Source organism: Cherax quadricarinatus, chromosome 52 (genome assembly GCF_038502225.1).
Source record: "Cherax quadricarinatus isolate ZL_2023a chromosome 52, ASM3850222v1, whole genome shotgun sequence".
Taxonomy (NCBI): Eukaryota; Metazoa; Arthropoda; class Malacostraca; order Decapoda; family Parastacidae; genus Cherax; species Cherax quadricarinatus.
The window spans coordinates 12289775-12311433 of record NC_091343.1 but is presented as its reverse complement, the minus strand read 5'-3'; the positions used below and the strand labels follow the sequence as shown (position 1 = coordinate 12311433).

Below are 21659 nucleotides of genomic sequence, written 5' to 3'. Positions count from 1 at the left end.
GCCATCGGGAAAAGATTCTCTATCATTTCATAAGAAAACAAACATTTTTTTTTTTTTTCGAATATTTTGTGATACAGGGAGCCAGTTTCAGAATTGGGGTTGCGAGAGCCAAAGGGTTAAAATATAGGTCAGTGTGAACAGTAGTGGCATCAGTGACTTTGATTTGTGTGGGGGACAGTGAAAGGGTTAGACATTGATAGTAAAAAATACGAGCTGTGTGAAGAACTCGAGTTTTTTTCATAATTCATAATCTGTGTATATTAAAAATGTATTATTAGAGAATTGTTATCCTTGGATTATTTTTAAATTGTATATTATTAGACATTAACTCTTTGACTGTCGCAACCCCCAATCCTGAGGTGTCTCCTGGTGTCGCAAATATTTGAAAAAAAAAAAATTCTCATGAAATGATAGAGAATCTTTTCGCAATGGCAATGACCCCAAAAGTACGAAATTTGATGGAAAACTTGCGGAATTACGCTCTCGCGAAGTTAGCGACTTCGGCGATATTTACGAATTGGCGATTTCGCCCACTTTGAGCCCAATTGTCGGCTGATTCCATTGTTCCAGTGAACCAAACTCATAGCTATTTCTTCAGAATTCCATTTGTTCTATCTATTTAGTACAAGAAACTGCCCATTTACATATTTCAACTACCCAATAAAGTGGTCAGAAATTGGCAATTTGGCCAATTTCACGCAAATTAAAAAATATGCCATTTCAAAATGGGGTTCAGAATGAACAATGCAGATATTCCTGGCTCTAAAATAATATTTTCTTTGTTTATCAGTCACATCTCCAGGCCCCTCTTATATTACTCTTGCTTTCTATTTTGTATTTTTATGCAAACAAAAAATAGAAGATTTACTGTTATGCAGACTTCTGCAATATTGTAATAATTGTATAAATAATGTCAACCCATTCATGACTGCATGTTAGAATGGCTAGTTGGACATTTATTGGGCAAAGACATCATTTGTTTACTCTTGAACATCTGCCAAAATCAAACATTTCCCCTAGTTTGAGCTCCAGTTCAAGGTCCTGTTCATAGTAAAACCAATCCAAATCTTCTCAGTTTCTGTAATGTGTTTTCCATTCTATCAAACGAGACCAAGAAATCGAGAATACTTATATGAAAATACACCTCAAATTCGGCGCTTTAATCCAAAAAGACATTCGGAATTTTTTTTTCTCATTATGCACTGCGTGCTGCAGGATTTTATTTATACAGTGCACACTGACCACATAGACCCATTGTCTCAGATGTGGGCCTACCAGCTCTCTCCCGCTTGATTTGAAGCTGCTAGAATTTTTGAGTATATATACATCAAACACATTGGCTCGCAAGACATATATATATGACCGAAACAGTCAAAGAGTTAAAATGTGTAAATTGTTGCAAGAATTTTTTTTTAACCAAATAATGTATACAGTGCTGTGTTAACATTACGGTTTGCATTTTTTAATTAATATATTTACTACCAACAAATTTGTGTTGACGTGCCTGTGGAAATGCATTTGAATACAAATTTGTTTTGTCTTGACTGTCATGTGTAATGGATTATCAAGATTAACTGTCAAGAAAAGTTTGATTTACAGAGGAAAATGTGTGCATTTTTGCAGTTTTATCAAAAAGGGCTTTGCAGATAACCTGATACATCTTTTAATTAAAACTACAGATAAGAAAATTGTGATAAATGTACCTGAGCTCTTAGGTTAAGGAGATCATTGAGATAGCTAAATATCTTGCTGATGTTGGTATTATGGTATTTCTATTCACACTTTGGTTTTCACTTTTTTTTTTATATGCATAAATCTTCAATATATGCCAATTACATTAATTTTCACAGGTATCCGTTACTCTTTGGATGTATGTGCTGATGAGGTCAAAGCCCTATCTGCCTTGATGACATTCAAATGCTCCTGTGTGGATGTACCCTTTGGAGGAGCTAAGGCTGGCCTTAAGATTGACCCTCGTGAATATTCTATAAATGAACTGGAGAAGATCACTCGTCGCTTCACCCTAGAATTGGCCAAAAAGGGCTTCATTGGTCAGTCTGAGACACTTTGGTTAAAATGTATTGGAATAAAAGTTTATGGGTCAATGGGTTCCATAATCTACATTTTATACAGTGAAATATAATGAAAGTCAGAAATTGTTAAAAAGAAATTCCACTTAGAATATTCCATATTATGTAACTTATAGCTAGTAAAGTTTTTAAGAAACATATTTAAATTTGCCCTAGGTAGTAGGTTGGTAGACAGCAACCGCCCAGGAAGGTTCTACCGTTCTGCCACGTGAGTGTAAGACGGAAGCCTGTAATTGTTTTACATGATGGTAGAATTGCAGGTGTTTTTTTTTTTCTGTCTTCTAAACATGCAAAATTTCAGGATGTTCCAGAGAGGGGACACAGAAACAAGGGGTCACAATTGAAAGTTGAAGACTCAGATGAGTCAAAGGGATGTTAGGAAGTATTTCTTTAGTCATAGAGTTGTCCAGAAGTGGAATAGTCTAGCAAGTTATGTAGTGGAGGCAGGAACCATACATAGCTTTAAGACGGGGTATGGTAAAGCTCATGGAGCAGGGAGAGAGGACCTAGTAGCGATCAGTGAAGAGGCGGGGCCAGGAGCTGAGTCTCGACCCCAGCAACCACAATTAGGTGAGTACATGCATATATAGGTCGGCCATCACAAATCCGGCAATCAGTCATCTGGCTCCATCAGTTATTCGAGACTAATTTTGGCTAGCATAATTTTAAATTTCCAGGGTCGCCACACCAATCTGCTTGTACTGTTTGGTGGCTCTACTTGCTGCATAAATCATTCCAATTTCTTTTTCTCCATTTATTGTTTTAGCCTGCTTACTTTTAGCCCTGTCCAACGAATAAAAGAAATGCTTCTCATTGTGTGTAAAGCACATACTCGGTACATTATCCATAAAAGATAAGGTGGCTTTGTAGCCACTGTCGGTTGCCATGAGCTCAGTTAATATCAACACTACGGCTTATATATCTATCACAAGTGATCTAATATGATATAATGAACAATATAAATGACATAAAAACATGGTAAATACTCCAGAATGAATAATATTTGGCATAATACCGAGTGGTTCGACGGAGGTATGAAGAGGATATGGGATACAAGTACTATCCTCTTATTCCTGTCTTGGGGGCTTATATTAGAAAACAGAGTGTAGCACAGGGCTAACTGTGATATAATTTTGTAATGCACTATAAAACTGAAACAAAAAAGCTATTTTCTCTACATAGATTATCATACATAGAAGCATATGTGTAGAGAACATAGGATAACCCAAAAAAGTCAAAGTGACTTATTTTCATATGTGATTTTTGGTAAATATTTTCTTTTCTCAGTTGTTTGTTGGGCTATCTTATTGAAACTTGTGCAGTGTATGATGGAAAGATGCTTCTTAATGTACACCAAAAATAAAAAAAATGGATAAAAAATGGAGCTCACTTCTCAGCCATTAGCTGCCCCTTAGCAGTATATTTTCATATGGTATTTATGGTTGTATTCTCATTTTTTTGTCTTGTTTGATAGAATGGAAGATATATTACAGAAATAGATATGATTTTGATTGGTTTCACAACGAAAAGTACCTTGAAATTGAGCTCAAAGTAGCAGAAATGTTCGATTTTTGCCAATGTTCAATGAACTTTCTTGTGTAAGTCAAGTTGGTTAACTTCATTAACTGTAATCTAACCTAACCACTCTGTAATCTGTCAAACTAAGTAATCTGGCACACTACAGGTCCCAGTAATGCCAGATTTGTGATGGCCGACCTGTACAAGCATATTTTCTTATCTCCATGAGGAAGTGAAACAGAATTTTTCCTACATAAGCCATGCATGTCGTAAGAGGTGACTAAAATGTTGTGAGCAAGGGGCTAGTAACTCCTCCTCCTGTATACATTGCTAAAGTTGGAAAGAGAAACTTTCGTTTTTCTTTTTGGGCCACCCTACTTTGGTGGGATATGGGCAGTTTGTTGAAAGAAGAAGATTGAAATTTGTATAATTCAGTTCAGTGAAATAATGGCTGATAGTCTCACACATTCACATTGTAGAGCGAGCTTTTCTTTTAGTTAGAAAGTTTCTTAGATGTTGCAGTAGCATAAAATACTATATATACTGTAATGTGCTTGGAACAGAAAGTAGTTTAAAATAAACTACCATAGTACTACTTGTTAAAGGGGTAGTATTTAGAACACACTTGTTGGTCAGTGCTGCACTTGAACTCTGATACTTAAATGTACTATACAGTGGACCCCCGGTTCGCGATACTAATCCGTTCCTGAGAGCTCATCGTAAACCAAAAATATCGGAAAGCGAATCAATTTTCCCCATAAGAAATAATGGAAATCAAATTAATCAGTGCAAGACACCCAAAAGTATGAAAAAAAAAAACTTTTACCACATGAAATATTAAGTTTAATGCAATAGAATAGTAATTACAAAAACAACAATAACAATAAATAACAATAAATAACAAAAGAATAATTGACACTTACCTTTAATGAAGATCTGGTGATGATTGATGGGATGGGGGGAGGGGAGAGTGTGGATGGTGTTAGCATTTAGAAGGGGAATCCCCCTCCATTAGGACTTGAGGCAGCAAGTCCTTTTCCTGGGTTACTTCCCTTCTTCTTTTAACCCTTTGAGGGTCGACAGGCCCTCTCCGAAACTCGTTCTCAGGGTCGGCCAAATTTAAAAAAAAAAAAAATTATTTTCTCTTATGAAAAGATAGAGAATCTTTTCCCGATCATAACGACACCAAAAGTTTGAAATTTGATAGAAAACTTACGGAATTATGCTCTCGCAAAGTTAGCGGTCTCGGCGATGTTTACGGATCGGCGATTTTGCCCACTTTGAGCCCCATTTTCGGCCAATTTCACTGTACTAGTCGACAAAAAACATGAATATTTCGCTAGAACTCCATTTTTTCTATCGAATGGGTGCAAGAAACCACCCATTTATAAATTCAACTATCCAGTACAGTGGTCAGAATTTAGCAATTTTGCCAATTTCACACAAATTTCAAAAGATGCCAATTTCGGAATAGGGTCCAGAATAAACAAGAAAGACATTCCTGGCACTAAAATGACATTTCCTCTAGTCATTAGTCACGTCTCAAGGCCCCTCTTATATTCTTTTGCTTTCCACTTTGAATTTTTATTCTCACAAAAAATATAAGATTTACTGTTATGCAGACTACTGCATTAGTGTAAAAAATGGTATAAATATTATTGGTGCACTTGTGAAAGAATATTAGACTCACCAGTTGACGTGTATTGCACGCTTGGCACGATTTGTTTACTTTTGAATTTTGGTAAAAATCGAACATTTCTGCTACTTTGAGCTCAATTTCAAGGCATCTTTCATTATAAAACCAGTCAAAATCATCTCAATTTCAGTAATATGTCTTCCATTCTATAAAATGAGACCAAGAAAACTAGAATACAACAATAAATACTATACGAAAATACACTGCAAAGTCGCTGATTTATTAAAAAAAAATGGAAAAAGTTTTTTTTTTCTCATTATGCACCGTGTGCTGCAGGATTTTTTTTAGACTGTGCACACTGACCACATAGACCCATTCTTTCATATGAAGGCCTACCAGCTTTCTCCCACTAGATTTGAGGTCGCTAGAATTTATGAGTACTAGTACGTCAAAAACCCCTACGCGTAAGACGTACTAGTACGACGAAAACCCTCAAAGGGTTAATGCCACTAGGACCAGCTTGAGAGTCACTGTACTTCTGTCGCACAACATAACTGGCAGCCTCACCATGCCTAATTACACTGTGTATACCACTACGATTCTTAAATCTTTCAAACCAACCTTTGCTGGCCTTAAATTCACTCACATCACCACTAGTTGCAGGCAATATTTTTACCAAATCGTCATGCAACTGCCTAGCCTTTTCACAAATGATTGCTTGAGAGATGCTATCTGTTTTTCATTTATCCACACCAATAACAGTCTCTCAAAATTTTCTAAGACTTACGGTCACTTTCGTAATCACAGTTGCACCTTTTGCAAGAACAGCTTCCTTGATTGCCGTTTTCTTGCTCACTATAGTAGAGATGGTTGATTGGGGTTTACTATACAACCTGACCAGCTCTGACACACGCACTCCACTTTCGTACTTTGCAATTATCTCTTTCTTCATTTCAACAGTCATTAGCACCCTTGGTCTCGAAGGGTTGGCACTGGGAGCTTTCTTGGGGCCCATGGTGACTTATTTTGCAAAAACAGGCACCAAAAACAGTGATAATATGGATAATATGGAATGTACCGAATGTATCCTTAGATGCGCGCACACTGGCTGGCTTGTAAACACTGGCACACACGGGGCAGTTCAGGCCACACATGGACACGTCTCGTACGAACCACATCACATACCGGGTTTTGTATCGGGAAGCGAGGCAAATTTTCTGCGATATAATGCATCGGTTACCGGATTTATCGGATACCGCTAGCATCGCGAACCGGGGGTCCACTGTATACTGTATTCAAGTATATTTTTACACAAAGCCTTATGATTGTGTTCCATCAGCATTTTCTTGTTTCTTACTCATTTTATCTTAGTGTATATTACTGTGCTCCCTTACATGATATTTCTCAAGATGATTTTTACTGGACACGCTATTAACCCTTTGAGGGTCTGCGCCGTAGTTCTACGGTTTTGAAGTCAGGGTCCAAGCCGTAGTTTTATGCCATGAGCTCAGCTCGCTCAGATAGTTACGCTGTGAGCAGTAAATTTGGGCCTAGATATGAGAGAAAACACCTATGTGCTATGTGTGCACCACATAAAACAAAACTGCAGCATGCAGTGCACAATGAGAAAAAAACTGCGACTATTTTTGGATTAAAACACCGATTTTGTGGTATGAATAAAAATTCATTATGTGAATAAAAAATCATAATGGAGTTCATTTGTAAAGCCTGGAAATGTAACTAATAAAGATAGGAAGTGTTATTTTAGTGCCAGGAATGCCTGCATTGTTTATTCTGGACCTTATTTTGAAATTGGAATATTTTGAACCTTAACCCTTTGAGGGTCCGTCCCGTAGATCTACGGCTTTACGTTCAGGGTCCAAACCGTAGATCTACGTCATGAGCTCAGCTCACTCTGATAAACTGTGAGTGGTACATTTGGGCCTAGATATGAGAGAATACATCTATGTGGTATGTGTGCACCACATAAAACAGATCCTGCAGCATGCTGTGTATAATGAGAGAAAAAAACTGAAATCATGATTTTTTTATTAAAACAGCGACTTTGCAGTGTTTTTTCGTATGTTTTTTATAGTTCTATTTGCGATTTCTTGGTCTCATTTGATAGAATGGAAGACATATTACAGAAATAGAGATGATTTTGATTGGTTTTCGCACTGGAAATGGCTTGAAACTGAGCTCAAAGTAGCAGAAATGTTAAATTTTTGCCGATATTCAAGAGTAAGCAAATGACCTCACACGTCTAATACACGCCAGCTGGTGGGTCTAATATGCATTCACAAATATGTTGATGATATTTATACAATTATTACAGTATTGCATAACAGTAAATCTATTTTTTGGTGTGAATAAAAGTTCATTATGTGAATAAAAAATCAAAATGGAATTTATTTGTAAAGCCTCAAAATGTAACTAATGAACAGAGGAAATGTTAGTTTAGTTCCAGGAATACCTACATTGTTTATTCTGGACCCTATTTTGAAATTGGAATATTTTGAACTTTGTGTTAAATTGGCCTAATTAACAATTTCCGATCACTTTAATTTGTAGTTGAAACAGTTGACTTGGCGATTTCTTGTGCTCAATCGATAGAATAGAAGTAATACTGTGTACGAATGGTATATAATACCGACAAGATGAGATTAAGACACATGTGCAACCTCTGGGTATCTTTATTGTAGACGTTTTGCCATCCAGTGGCTTTATCAATACAAATTCTAGGACATAACTTGAAGACAGTAGAACTATGTACAGAAGATGAGGTAATCAGTCCCTCAACCTAGGAGTAGGTGCGAAGAGTACCATAGTCTGAAAGACTATTTTAATTTAAATGTGCTGCCTCAGTTACTGTATTTTAAAGTTAATTGGTAAAAAATTGGTAAAAGTGCATTTTTTAATTATTTTTATTTATGGAAAATTATTTAAATTTTTAGACATTACACTTCAGATATTCAGTATCCCTCAAAAATGTGTATTTATATTTTTTTTTGATTTGCTGTTCTCATTTTTCCTTGTTGCATTATGTAAGTATACAGTTGCAGTAACACACTTCATATACACATATTGCAACTGATAATTTTCAAATGTTATTGTAACTTAATTTTCAAGTACAGTGGACCCCCGCTTAACGATCACCTCCAAATGCGACCAATTATGTAAGTGTATTTATGTAAGTGCGTTTGTACGTGTATGTTTGGGGGTCTGAAATGGACTAATCTACTTCACAATATTCCTTATGGGAAAAAATTCGGTCAGTACTGGCACCTGAACATACTACTGGAATGAAAAAAGTTCGTTAACCGGGGGTCCACTGTATTTATTGGTATTCTGATCACTAGTCAAAAGCAAAACCCATTAGTCAGACCCTTCAGAAATACTTTTTTTTTTTTTTTTTTTCTTACCCTGCTTGTCTGTGTTTCCAAATTACCCCTCCACTTTGGAAACTCCATCCTGAGCCATTATTGTTGTGTCAGGTTTTCATTGTGGGTTATATGTGAAGTGATCCAGCCACAGTATTGTGACTTTTATTCTTCTTTTCTGTATTTACTTTCCAATGTGTTCCTTTCAGTTGTCACCCAACTTTAACACATTACTCAAATTCATGCTAATTTAAAGGATGTATCACACATGCTGCTAGGCCCAGGTGTAGATGTGCCAGCACCTGATATGGGCACTGGTGAGCGGGAGATGTCTTGGATTGCTGATACTTACGCCAGGACTGTTGGTAAGATTGATCCCCCCTCTCACACTAACTTTTTGCACTCTCTGCTTGGACACAATCCTTTGGTTCTTCTCACTACTAAGAAAGGTTAGGGGAAGAGATGAAAAGCAAAAGGAAAACCAATGTTTACAGACACAGACTACCCAAGATGCTTGTGTGGTGGAGACTTCCTTTAGGTGACATTGGTACAGTAACTTGGTAAACAGTTTAAAGTGTTGTTGTCATGTATCTGCAGGCACATTTTCCCATCAAACAGTATGGAAAAATATAATGTAGAACACGCACAATGGACTTAAGGTTGTTGATCATGTTACGAATGTAGGATCTCCCATATGAAGGAGTGCCTAATGAACTCAACAGGTCCAGGTGTGGATGTACCAGCCCCCGACATGGGTACTGGTGAACGAGAGATGTCATGGATTGCCGACACCTATGCCAACACTATTGGTATGTTAAAATTTTATGACTGGTCTCTGTCCTGTCCTATAATATATAGTACGTACTTCAATTAAGGTGCATATCTATGAAAGATTTATTAATTTTGACTAAGATATAGTCAGTTTTTACAACCAACTTGGCATTGTGTATTGTTACGCTTGCAACTAAATATGGACAATATTTTTCACTTTTGAGGCTAACATAGGACTTTGGAGCCCCAATATTACAAGAGCATTACAAAGTCAAACCGAGAATAAGATATAAGAGAGAAAATGCGATTAGTAAATTGGTTATAATGTACTGGATCTTTACTACCACTTGCACCATTCCTACAATTGTGATTGAACATGTGCACAAGTTTGGGTAATTGCTGAATGCATGAATCTATGCTTCCACATTTGGCTTGATGGACAATTGGTTTGGTTTAAAACCCTATTGACTGCACGATGGTCGTTAAGATTGTATTTCACCCATATACCACCAGTCACAAATACATTAATCCCCAAAACTGGGATTAAGGCAAACTCTCACTGTATACATACTCAGAGTTTACACTTCTCTGTGCATATACATTGTTGATCTCAGCTTTATGAATGAGCAATGTTTTGAACATAAAAAAAAAATTTAAAATATAAATAAATTCCATGTTCTTTTTTTAATTTTAATTCTTAACTAGATGATCACTTCCCCTAGCCTATGTTATGTACGATGTATTGATTTGGTTTAGTAGAAAATCTTAGTGCTTCAATTACTAGTAAGCCTGTATGATATAGTGCATGTTGTTGAATAGTAGGTACTGCCTACTGGTATAGTAGAAAAAAAATGGAGCAGAAAAAGCCTTAATTATACAGATTTATCAAGCCATGACTTGATAAAGCTCTATCTAGGGCAAAATGTAGTCTAATACAGGTGTGATCTGCACTTAGTCTTTCTACCATGGTGCTTGGTGTTAAAGTTAATTTGGAAATCTTTGTATTCCTTTAACTCGTAACATACATATGCAAGTGCTAAACATGCATATGTATGCAGAGTATATGAATGTAGGAGAAATCAAAGAAATAATTCTTAGTTTATAGAATAGCTGCTTATCTATCTAGGGTCCTTTGAAAAGTATACTACATGCCTAGGGCCACTTGTATTGATTGGTCACTTGAAAAGTATGCTACATACTGGGTGCCACTAATCTGTCTATGCTACCTGAAAAGTTTTCTGCATGTTTGGTGCCATTTGTCTCTCTAGGCTACTTGAAAAGAGTACTGCATGCTTAGTTTGGCCCTCTACATTATTTTTCAGTAACTCCTGTTCTGATAATTTTGATAGCTAATTTAATGCAAATTCTTGCTGTAGTGATTATTTGATTGAATCTTGAATTTAAATTTGCGTACCTGTAAATTGACAACACTTGTACTTTATATAAACAATATTTAGGGTAGCTTAATGTCCTATGTTCTGCATAATTTATTTTTCTATATAAAAATATTTACAAATGTCGATGCATGCTGGATAGGCATTTCACATTATGCCTCAAATTACTGGGTAAAATTTGATACACTATAATTATTTCATTTTTAAATTGAAAGGCCTTTTTTGTGTATTGATTAATAGATTACCAAAAATTTTAAAAACGTTTTCTGAATTCTTGGGTTGGTTGGTATTGTAAGAAAAATCTTTAATTGTGAAAGAATACCCTTCTTTTTCCCTTAGTCTTTTCCTAAGTAGCAAAGCATTATTATTAATCTTTCTAGATGCTACTAATTGAAACAGTTGAAATTTTACAAGTTCGGTTTGTTGACATGAAGAACTTCGGTGTTGTTTACATAAGCTTAGCTGAGTGTATGCTTTGTTACAGGGCATGATGACATTAACGCTCATGCATGTGTCACTGGAAAACCTATCAACCAAGGTGGAATTCACGGTCGTACATCTGCTACTGGACGTGGCGTCTTCCATGGTATTGAAAACTTCATTAATGAGGCCTCATACATGTCTATGATTGGCATTACTCCTGGATGGGGAGGAAAAACTTTTATTGTGCAGGTTAGTAGTTTTTTTTATAACTGTGGCCATCTCCTGCTGAGGCATGGTTGGCCTGAAAAAGAAAAAACACTTTTATAAGGTTTTTCTTGAGGTGAACAGTAAAATTAATGATTGGGAAAAAAGTGGGTCATGTATTGAGGCATCTATGGAAACAAAAAACTTGCCCATGGAGGCAGAGAGGGTATGTACCAGAGTATAGTGGTGCGAGGCATGGATTTTCAATGGTGCATTGAGGAGGTAACTGCAGGCCACCCTCTTCTTCAGATTTATACACCCTCCACTTCATCCTATTTTGCTCCATCCTCTCTGAATGTCCAAATCCTCTCAATAACCTTTCCTAAGCCCTCTGCATAAGGGCACCTTCTAAATTCCAAGCTACAAATTCTCTGCATAATATTCACACCACACATTATCCTACACTGCCTCGAGCCTCTTTTCTGCAATGTTCAAAACCCATGATTCAAATCCATGTAAGCATGTTGGTACCATTATATTCTGATGCATTCCCCATTTTGCATTCTCATTTTGACATTGTCTGTGAATGTAGGAGTTTATTTCTGTAATCAGGATATTTATGTATACCAGGAAATGTATGGGCTTTAACAAAGATTCTCTGGAACTCAACTACTTACATTCTGTTTTTATTTTTAATCTCTTAAAGTGACTGTTTTCTGTTTTATGTATTCCCTTAACTATGTTAATATCATCAATTGTATACCAGCTTACTTTTCAAATTTTCTAAGTATTGTTATATGGTGACATGTCACTATATCAAAAGCCTTAGAATCTAGGACTGTGCAGTCCACCCCCTTTCTTGCCTTATCTGTTATTCCATCATATGCCTTTTAAGAGACTAGTATAGTATGACCTTCCATTTCTAAATATTTGCTGATATTCTGTGAGGAATCTTATTTTCTAGATCTTTTCCAGCAATTTGAATGTTTTTGTTTGGGACACTGGTCTGTAGTTCAGGATTTCTTGAATGTGACCTTCCTGCATATTGGTATAGTATTTGCTATTTGCAATTGTCTTCCACTTCACTCACCATTAATAACTGAGTGATGTACAAAATATTTTAGCTCCTCTTAATATTTGTATGATACTCCATCTTAATTTTGAATTGCTATGCATTAATTTTGGGAAGTAACATACAAATTTTTTTATACTATACTATTTACTATTCTTGGCAAAATATACTGTACATCAGTTATATTATAGGGCTTTGGCAATGTTGGTCTACATTCGATGAGATACCTGCATCGTGCTGGGGCTACTTGCATTGGTGTTAAAGAAGTTGATGGTGAGATCTACAATGCAAATGGTATTGACCCTAAGGTGAGGTGCTAATAGTTTGTAATGAATTGAAACTTGTGACCATGTATTTTTGGAAAAGATGCACTGCATTAGCTTATAAAAGTTTTTAGTTCTTAATTTACTGCATTTTTGTTTAACCATTTAAAAAAAAAGTGTGCAAATTTGGATTTAAATTCAGTATATATTAATTAGTAAAATTTGATTTTCAGGAGCTTGAAAACTGGAAGATTGAAAATGGAACTGTTATGGGCTTTCCTGGGGCACAGAAATATGAGGGTGAGAATCTCCTTTATGAGAAATGTGATATCCTGATCCCTGCTGCCATAGAGAAGGTCATTCACAAAGGAAATGCTCACAAAATTCAGGCAAAGGTATTCATGCATTTTTCTCAAATTTTATTTAAATGTAATTTCAGCATTGGCAAATTATATTATGTTTGAGGAGATGCTAAATCTATAGGGGTCAGACTGCTCTTGGAAAACAGGAGGTACAAGGGAGGTAATCAGGCTTGATCCAAGGGAGGTAATCAGGCTTGATCCAAGGGAGGGAAGAATAACTAGATCCTTGGATTAAAAACCCTTCATCAGCATCAAGGCACCTCCCCTTTCTGAGGGGCTAATAGATGTAGTCTATTTAAAGGAACACCTGAGACAAAATATGGTATATTGGTCTCTGCCTTTAATGATAATGGTTATACTAATAATGCAGTTAACATTGGTGCAGAACTGTCTACATTAGCTGTCAGGTGTACTTGCAGAGAATGAATATTGCATCTTGAGGCCTTGTAATTTTTTTTTTCAACATACTGACTGTCTCTCACTGAGGCAGGGTGACCCAAAAAAAGAAACATTTTCACCATCATTCACACATAATCACTGTCTTTGCAGAGGTGCCCAGATAGACAGTTTAGATATCACTCAAGGCAGGCAATATCTCAAACTCCTCCTTTAAAGTACTTCCCACCTCCAGGTGGGAAGTGCAATATTTTGTGAAGGACTCAAGTCCTTCACAAAATATTACCCTGCTTTCACACCAAGAGCTCGTCAGGTCCCAAAAATCATTTATCTCCATTCACTCCTATCTAACATGCTCACACATGCCTGCTGCATGTCCAGGCCCCTCAGCCACAAAACCTCCTTTACCTCCTCCCTTCAATCTTTCCTAGGACAACCCTTACTCCATCTTCCTTCCACTACAGATTTATACGCTCTCCAAGTCATTCTACTTTGTTCCATCCTCTCTAAATGACCAAACTACCTCAACAACCCCTCTTCAGCCCTCTGACTACTTTTTTTTTTTTTCAACATGTCGGCCATCTCCCACCGAGGCAGGGTGACCCAAAAAGAAAAAAATCCCCAAAAAAGAAAATATTTTCGTCATCATTCAACACTTACCTCACTCACACATAATCACTGTTTTTGTAGAGGTGCTCAGAATACAACAGTTTAGAAGCATATACGTATAAAGATACACAAGACATCCCTCCAAACTGCTAATATCCCAAACCCCTCCTTTAAAGTGCAGGCATTGTACTTCCCATTTCCAGGACTCAAGTCCGGCTGTATAAAAATAATGGGTTTCCCTGAATCCCTTCACTAAATATTACCCTACTCACACTCCAACAGCTTGTCAGGTCCCAAATACCATTCGTCTCCATTCACTCCTATCTAACATGCTCATGCACGCTTGCTGGAAGTCCAAGCCTCTCGCCCACAAAACCTCCTTTACCCCCTCCCTCCAACCTTTTTGAGGACAACCCCTACCCTGCCTTCCTTCCCCTACAGATTTATATGCTCTTCATGCCATTCTACTTTGATCCATTCCCTCTAAATGACCAAACCAACTCAACAACCCCTCTTCTGCCCTCTGACTAATACTTTTATTAACTCCACACCTTCTCCTAATTTCCACACTCCGAATTTTCTGCATAATATTCACACCACACATTACCCTTAGACAGGACATCTCCACTGCCTCCAACCGCCTCCTTACTGCAGCATTTACAACCCAAGCTTCACACCCATATAAGAGTGTTGGTACTACTATACTTTCATACATTTCCTTCTTTGCCTCCATAGATAACGTTTTTTGTCTCCACATATACCTCAACGCACCACTCGCTTTTTTTCTTTCATCTGACTAATACTTTAAGTAATTCCACACCTCCTACTAATTTCCACACTTCGAATTCTCTACATAATATTTGCACCACACGTTGCCCTTAGACACGACATCTCCACTGCCTCCAGCCTCCTCCTTGCTACATCATTTACAACCCATGTTTCACACCCATATAAGAGTGTTGGTACCACTATACTCTTGTACATTCCCTTCTTTGCCTCAATGGATAACGTTTTTTGTCTCCACAAATACCTCAAAGCACCACTTGCCTTTTTTCCTTCATTTCTGTGGTTAACCTCATCGTTCATGAACTCATCTGCTAACAAGTCAACTCCCAAATATCTGAACACATTCACTTCTTCAATACTCCCTCCCTCCAATGTGATATCCAATATTTCTTTATCTACATCATTTGATAGCCTCATCACCTTACTCTTATCTATATTCAGTTTCAACTTTCTTCCTTTTTACAATCTCTCTCGTCTCCTTTTTCCTTATATAAAGGAATTATACACTCTCTTTGCGAATCCCTAGGTACTGTCCCCTCTTTCAAACATTTATTGAACAAAAGTACCAACCACTCCAACCCCCTTGCTTTTAGCATTTCTATCATGATCCCATCAGTTCCAGCTGCTTTACGTTTGTGTATATATAATTTTTTTTTTTTTCAACAAGTCGGCCGTCTCCCACCGAGGCAGGGTGACCCAAAAAAAAAAAGAAAGAAAATCCCCAAAAAGAAAATGCTTTCATCATCATTCAACACTTTCACCACACTCACACATAATCACTGTTTTTGCAGAGGTGCTCAGAATACAACAGCTTAGAAGCATATACGTATAAAGATACACAATATATCCCTCCAAACTGCCAATATCCCAAACCCCTCCTTTAAAGTGCAGGCATTGTACTTCCCATTTCCAGGACTCAAGTCCGACTATATGAAAATAACCGGTTTCCCTGAATCCCTTCACTAAATATTACCCTGCTCACACTCCAACAGATCATCAGGTCCCAAGTACCATTCGTCTCCATTCACTCCTATCTAACACGCTCACGCACGCTTGCTGGAAGTCCAAGCCCCTTGCCCACAAAACCTCCTTTACCCCCTCTCTCCAACCCTTTCGAGGACGACCCCTACCTCGCCTTCCTTCCCCTATAGATTTATATACTTTCCATGTCATTCTACTTTGATCCATTCTCTCTAAATGGCCAAACCACCTCAACAACCCCTCTTCTGCCCTCTGACTAATACTTTTATTAACTCCACACCTTTTCCTAATTTCCACACTTCGAATTTTCTGCATAATATTTACACCACACATTGCCCTTAGACAGGACATCTCCACTGCCTCCAACCATCTCCTCGCTGCTGCATTTACCACCCAAGCTTCACACCCATATAAGAGTGTTGGTACTACTATACTTTCATACATTCCCTTCTTTGCCTCCATAGATAACGTTTTTTGACTCCACATATACCTCAATGCACCACTCACCTTTTTTCCCTCATCAATTCTATGATTAACCTCATCCTTCATAAATCCATCCGCCGACACGTCAACTCCCAAGTATCTGAAAACATTCACTTCTTCCATACTCCTCCTCCCCAATTTGATATCCAATTTTTCTTTATCTAAATCATTTGATACCCTCATCACCTTACTCTTTTCTATGTTCACTTTCAACTTTCTACCTTTACACACATTCTCAAACTCATCCACTAACCTTTGCAATTTTTCTTTAGAATCTCCCATAAGCACAGTATCATCAGCAAAAAGTAACTGTGTCAATTCCCATTTTGAATTTGATTCCCCATAATTTAATCCCACCCCTCTCCCGAACACCCTAGCATTTACTTCTTTTACAACCCCATCTATAAATATATTAAACAATCATGGTGACATTACACATCCCTGTCTAAGACCTACTTTTACCGGGAAGTAGTCTCCCTCTCTTCTACACACCCTAACCTGAGCCTCACTATCCTCATAAAAGCTCTTTACAGCATTTAGTAACTTACCACCTATTCCATATACTTGCAACATCTGCCACATTGCTGCCCTATCCACTGTATCATATGCCTTTTCTAAATCCATAAATGCAATAAAAACTTCCCTACCTTTATCTAAATACTGTTCATATATATGCTTCAATGTAAACACTTTATCTACACATCCCCTACCCACTCTGAAACCTCCTTGCTCATCCGCAATCCTACATTCTGTCTTACCTCTAATTCTTTCAATTATAACCCTACCGTACACTTTTCCTGGTATACTCAATAAACTTATTCCTCTATAATTTTTACAATCTCTTTTGTCCCCTTTCCCTTTATATAAAGGGACTATACATGCTCTCCGCCAATCCCTAAGTACCTTCCCCTCTTTCATACATTTATTAAACAAAAGTACCAACCACTCCAACACTATATCCCCCCCACAAAACCTTTGTTACCCTTATAGTAATTAAGCACATTAAATTAGAATACACTCATAAACATTTTATGATCTTGGTTAGGTTATTTAATCAACACAGTTATCTGGCACTGTTAAGAAACTTTGTGCTGCAACTTGAGGATAGGGAAGCAATGTGGCAAATGTTGCAGGTGTATGGAATAGGTGGTAGGTTACTGAAAGAAGTTAAGAATTTTTATGAGGATAGTGAGGCTTAAGTTAGGGTATGTAGGTGAGAGGGAGATCATTTTCCAGTAAAATTAGGCCTTAGACGGTTTGTGTGATGTCACCATGGTTGTTTAGCATGTTTATAGACGAGGTTCTAATAGAAGCGAATGTTAGGGTGTTGGGGAGAGGGGTGGGACTAAAATATGCAGATTATAATACAAAATGGGAGTTGTCACAGTAGCTGTTTGCCAGTCATACTGCTTTTTAGATTCTGTAGAGATGTTGCAAAGGTTGGTGGATGAATTTGGGAGGGTATGTAGCTTTTCTTGTTAGTTTGTATTTTGTTCTTAATTGTGTTTTTCATGTAATTTTTATTGCTCATGAGTACTGAATAACTTACACGGTCTAAGTACTCCATAAATATCACATTTACAACCTTTTTCCCATGAAAGTACTTGCCTGGCTAAGAACCCAATACTTCTTTAAATGTAAATGGTGGTAATATTTTCCCTTTAAATGTAAATGGTAGGTTACTGAAAGCAGTGAAGAGTTTTTACGAGGATAGTGAGGCTCAAGTTAGAGTATGTAGGAAAGAGGGAAATTATTTCCCAGTAAAAGTAGGCCTTAGACAAGGATGTGTGATGTCACCATGGTTGTTTAATATATTTATAGATGGGGTTGTAAGAGAAGTAAATGCGAGGGTCTTGGCAAAAGGCGTGGAGTTAAAAGATAAAGAATCACACATAAAGTGGGAGTTGTCACAGTTGCTCTTTGCTGATGACACTGTGCTCTTGGGAGATTCTGAAAAGAAGTTGCAAAGATTGGTGGATGAATTTGGTAGGGTGTGCAAAAGAAGAAAATTAAAAGTGAATACAGGAAAGAGTAAGGTTATGAGGATAACAAAAAGATTAGGTGATGAAAGATTGGATATCAGATTGGAGGGAGAGAGTATGGAGGAGGTGAATGTATTCAGATATTTGGGAGTGGACGTGTCAGCGGATGGGTCTATGAAAGATGAGGTGAATCATAGAATTGATGAGGGGAAAAGGGTGAGTGGTGCACTTAGGAGTCTATGGAGACAAAGAACTTTGTCCTTGGAGGCAAAGAGGGGAATGTATGAGAGTATAGTTTTACCAATGCTCTTATATGGGTGTGAAGCATGGGTGATGAATGTTGCAGCGAGGAGAAGGCTGGAGGCAGTGGAGATGTCATGTCTGAGGGCAATATGTGGTGTGAATATAATGCAGAGAATTCGTAGTTTGGAAGTTAGGAGGTGAGGGCTGAGGAAGGGCTGTTGAGGTGGTTCGGACATGTAGAGAGAATGGAGCGAAACAGAGTGACTTCAAGAGTGTATCAGTCTGTAGTGGAAGGAAGGCGGGGTAGGGGTCGGCCTAGGAAAGGTTGGAGGGAGGGGGTAAAGGAGGTTTTGTGTGCGAGGGGCTTGGACTTCCAGCAGGCATGCGTGAGCGTGATTGATAGGAGTGAATGGAGACAAATGGTTTTTAATACTTGACGTGCTGTTGGAGTGTGAGCAAAGTAACATTTATGAAGGGGTTCAGGGAAACCGGCAGGCCGGACTTGAGTCCTGGAGATGGGAAGTACAGTGCCTGCACTCTGAAGGAGGGGTGTTAATGTTGCAGTTTAAAAACTGTAGTGTAAAGCACCCTTCTGGCAAGACAGTGATGGAGTGAATGATGGTGAAAGTTTTTCTTTTTCGGGCCACCCTGCCTTGGTGGGAATCGGCCAGTGTGATAATAAAAAAATAATATTTAAATTTGCTGACACTCACCATAATGTAGCCTGATTATTTTTACAGATTATTGCTGAGGCAGCAAATGGTCCAACAACACCTGCTGCTGATAAAATTCTTCAAGACATGAACGTTCTCATCATACCTGACTTGTATATTAATGCTGGAGGTGTAACAGTTTCATATTTTGAGTGGTTAAAGAATCTCAACCATGTGTCTTATGGTCGCCTAACTTTCAAATATGAGAGAGAATCCAACTATCATTTGTTGGGTAAGTGATGAAGGTATATTAACAAATTTTTTTTAATGAGAATGTTAGCAAAGTACATACATGCATCACTTGTGATAATAATATGCTGTAACTATCTGTCTGAAAAATATATTATTAATAGTTCTGTATTTAAAGCCCTTTAGATTCTTTCATAAATTTAGGTTTAAAAAATAATTTTCTTTCAGCAGATATTTAGGTCTTAATCTATTAATCCCATGTGGGTTTGTGCATAGTTCTACGGCTTTGAAGCGAAGGTCCATGCCGTAGTTCTGTGAGTTTGAAGCGAGGGTGCATGCTGTATTTCTTTGACTTTGAAGCGAGGGTCCGTGCCATAATTCTACAGCTTTGAAGCCAGGGTCAGTGCCGTAGTACTGCGTCATGAGCTCAGCTCACTTAGATAAACTGTTGGGCCTAGACATGAGAAAATGGGTCTGTGGTAAGTGTGCACCACATAAAAAAAATCCTGCAGCACACAGTGTATAATGAGAAAAAAAAAACTGTTTTTGAATGAAAACAGTGAATTTGCTGTGCATTTTTGTATGGTTTTTATGGTTGTATTTGCAGTTTCTTAATCTCATTTGATAGAATGGAAGACATATTACAGAAATAGAGATAATTTTGATTGGTTTTAGGAAAGAAAGCAGCTTGAAATTGAGCTCAAAGTAGCGAAAGGTTTCAAATTTTGCCGATGTTCAAAAGTAAATTTACATCGTGCGTCCATTACACGTCAACTGGTGGGTCTACTGTGTATTCATTTATGCAATAATAATATTTATACATTTATTGCAATATTGCTTAACAGTAAGTCTTCTACTATTTGGTGACTAAAAATTCTTTGTGAATAAAAAATGAAAATGGAATTCATGTGTAAAGCTTGGGAACGTAATTAATGAACAAATGAAATGTTATTTTTGTGCCAGGAATGCCTGCATTTTTTATTCTGGACCCTATTTTGAAAATGGAATATTTTGAAATTAGTGTGAAATTGGCCAAATTACCACTTTCTGATCACTTTAATGGGTAGTTGAATTAGTTGATTGGGTGGTTTCTTGTGCTGAATTAATAAAGTAGAAGGCATAATAGTGAAATAGCTAAGACTTTGGTTGACTGGAACAAGGTAATTGGCCTAAAATATTAGTCAAAGTGGGCAAAATTGCCAATGCATAAATATCGCTGACTCAGCAAAATTTGCGCAAGCGTAATTTCGTCAATTTTTCATCAAATTTCGTACTTTTTATTTGATTGCCTACAGAAATAGATTCTCTATCATTTCAAAAGAAACAATAACAATTTTTTTTTTTAATTCTTGGACCCTGTGGACACTTATCAAACTGGGGGTCTGGACCCTCAAGGGGTTAATAATTGTTGCCTAATGAGGAAGTCATGCAGATAGTCAGTCAGAAAGCAAATGTAAAAATCTTGCTTTGAGATAGTTTGTTTCATGGCTTTGTTATCGAACTTTTACTCTAATTGTATATAGACAAAAAGCAGAAACTACAACTTTGTTATATCTTTGTTGAATATTACCAAAGTAAGGGTGAAATTTTCCTTGGTAGAAGACACTGAAAAACTATTAGGTCACAGCAAAGTCTAACACTGAAGATGTTAAACCATGGCAGTTTACAGCTTAGGTACAAGAAGAATAGAGAATTTTAGAAGTGCTGGATAAAAGATTTGATCACATCTTCTGGTAGAGCACGAACAGGTAATAAATCTTTGTAATATTAGTGTCACTTGACTTAATGTCTGAAGACCATAAGAAAGACAATATAGGCAAGGACAGAAAAATTAATGGCCTTTTTATAGATTCCATGTTATTTTTGGCAGTCTTCAAAGCACTTTTGCTTAGATACACCTCTAAGCTCTTGTCTTTTTGCAAAGCTGGCCAGATATCAGAGCTTGGAAATAGAAAATTTGATATTTGTATAGAATCAGTAAACCATCTTGATGACTGAGACTGCCACAAAGTCTTCTGCACACTATTTACTGCAACCTTTGGAATATAGATTGGAAGTGCAGTATCTCGGTAACCTTACATGGTAGAAAATACTCGAAGGAAATGTCTGTATACAATTCAGTACTGGAGTAAAATAAATAGGAAGCAAAAAGGAAGCACAGTGA

General features: G+C 37.2%; 1 protein-coding gene across 6 annotated transcripts in view; it reads left to right on the top strand.

The window, feature by feature from the left end:
* Window positions 1-21659, top strand: part of Gdh (glutamate dehydrogenase, mitochondrial) — a 117751-nt gene that overhangs the window by 53022 nt on the left and 43070 nt on the right. For 5 of the 6 annotated variants that reach the window (XR_011393433.1, XM_053788181.2, XM_070096055.1 and 2 more), the window contains exons 4-9: window positions 1851-2051; window positions 8903-8989; window positions 11274-11461; window positions 12680-12796; window positions 12985-13146; window positions 19334-19538. Coding sequence is in view for 5 of the 6 variants with exons in the window: in XM_053788181.2 (XP_053644156.1) it covers window positions 1851-2051; window positions 8903-8989; window positions 11274-11461; window positions 12680-12796; window positions 12985-13146; window positions 19334-19538 (960 nt within the window). In the remaining variant the exon portion in view is untranslated. Of the gene's footprint in view, window positions 1-1850; window positions 2052-8902; window positions 8990-9346; window positions 9434-11273; window positions 11462-12679; window positions 12797-12984; window positions 13147-19333; window positions 19539-21659 lie in introns of all 6 variants that reach the window. The other variant, XM_070096054.1, reaches the window with a different exon arrangement.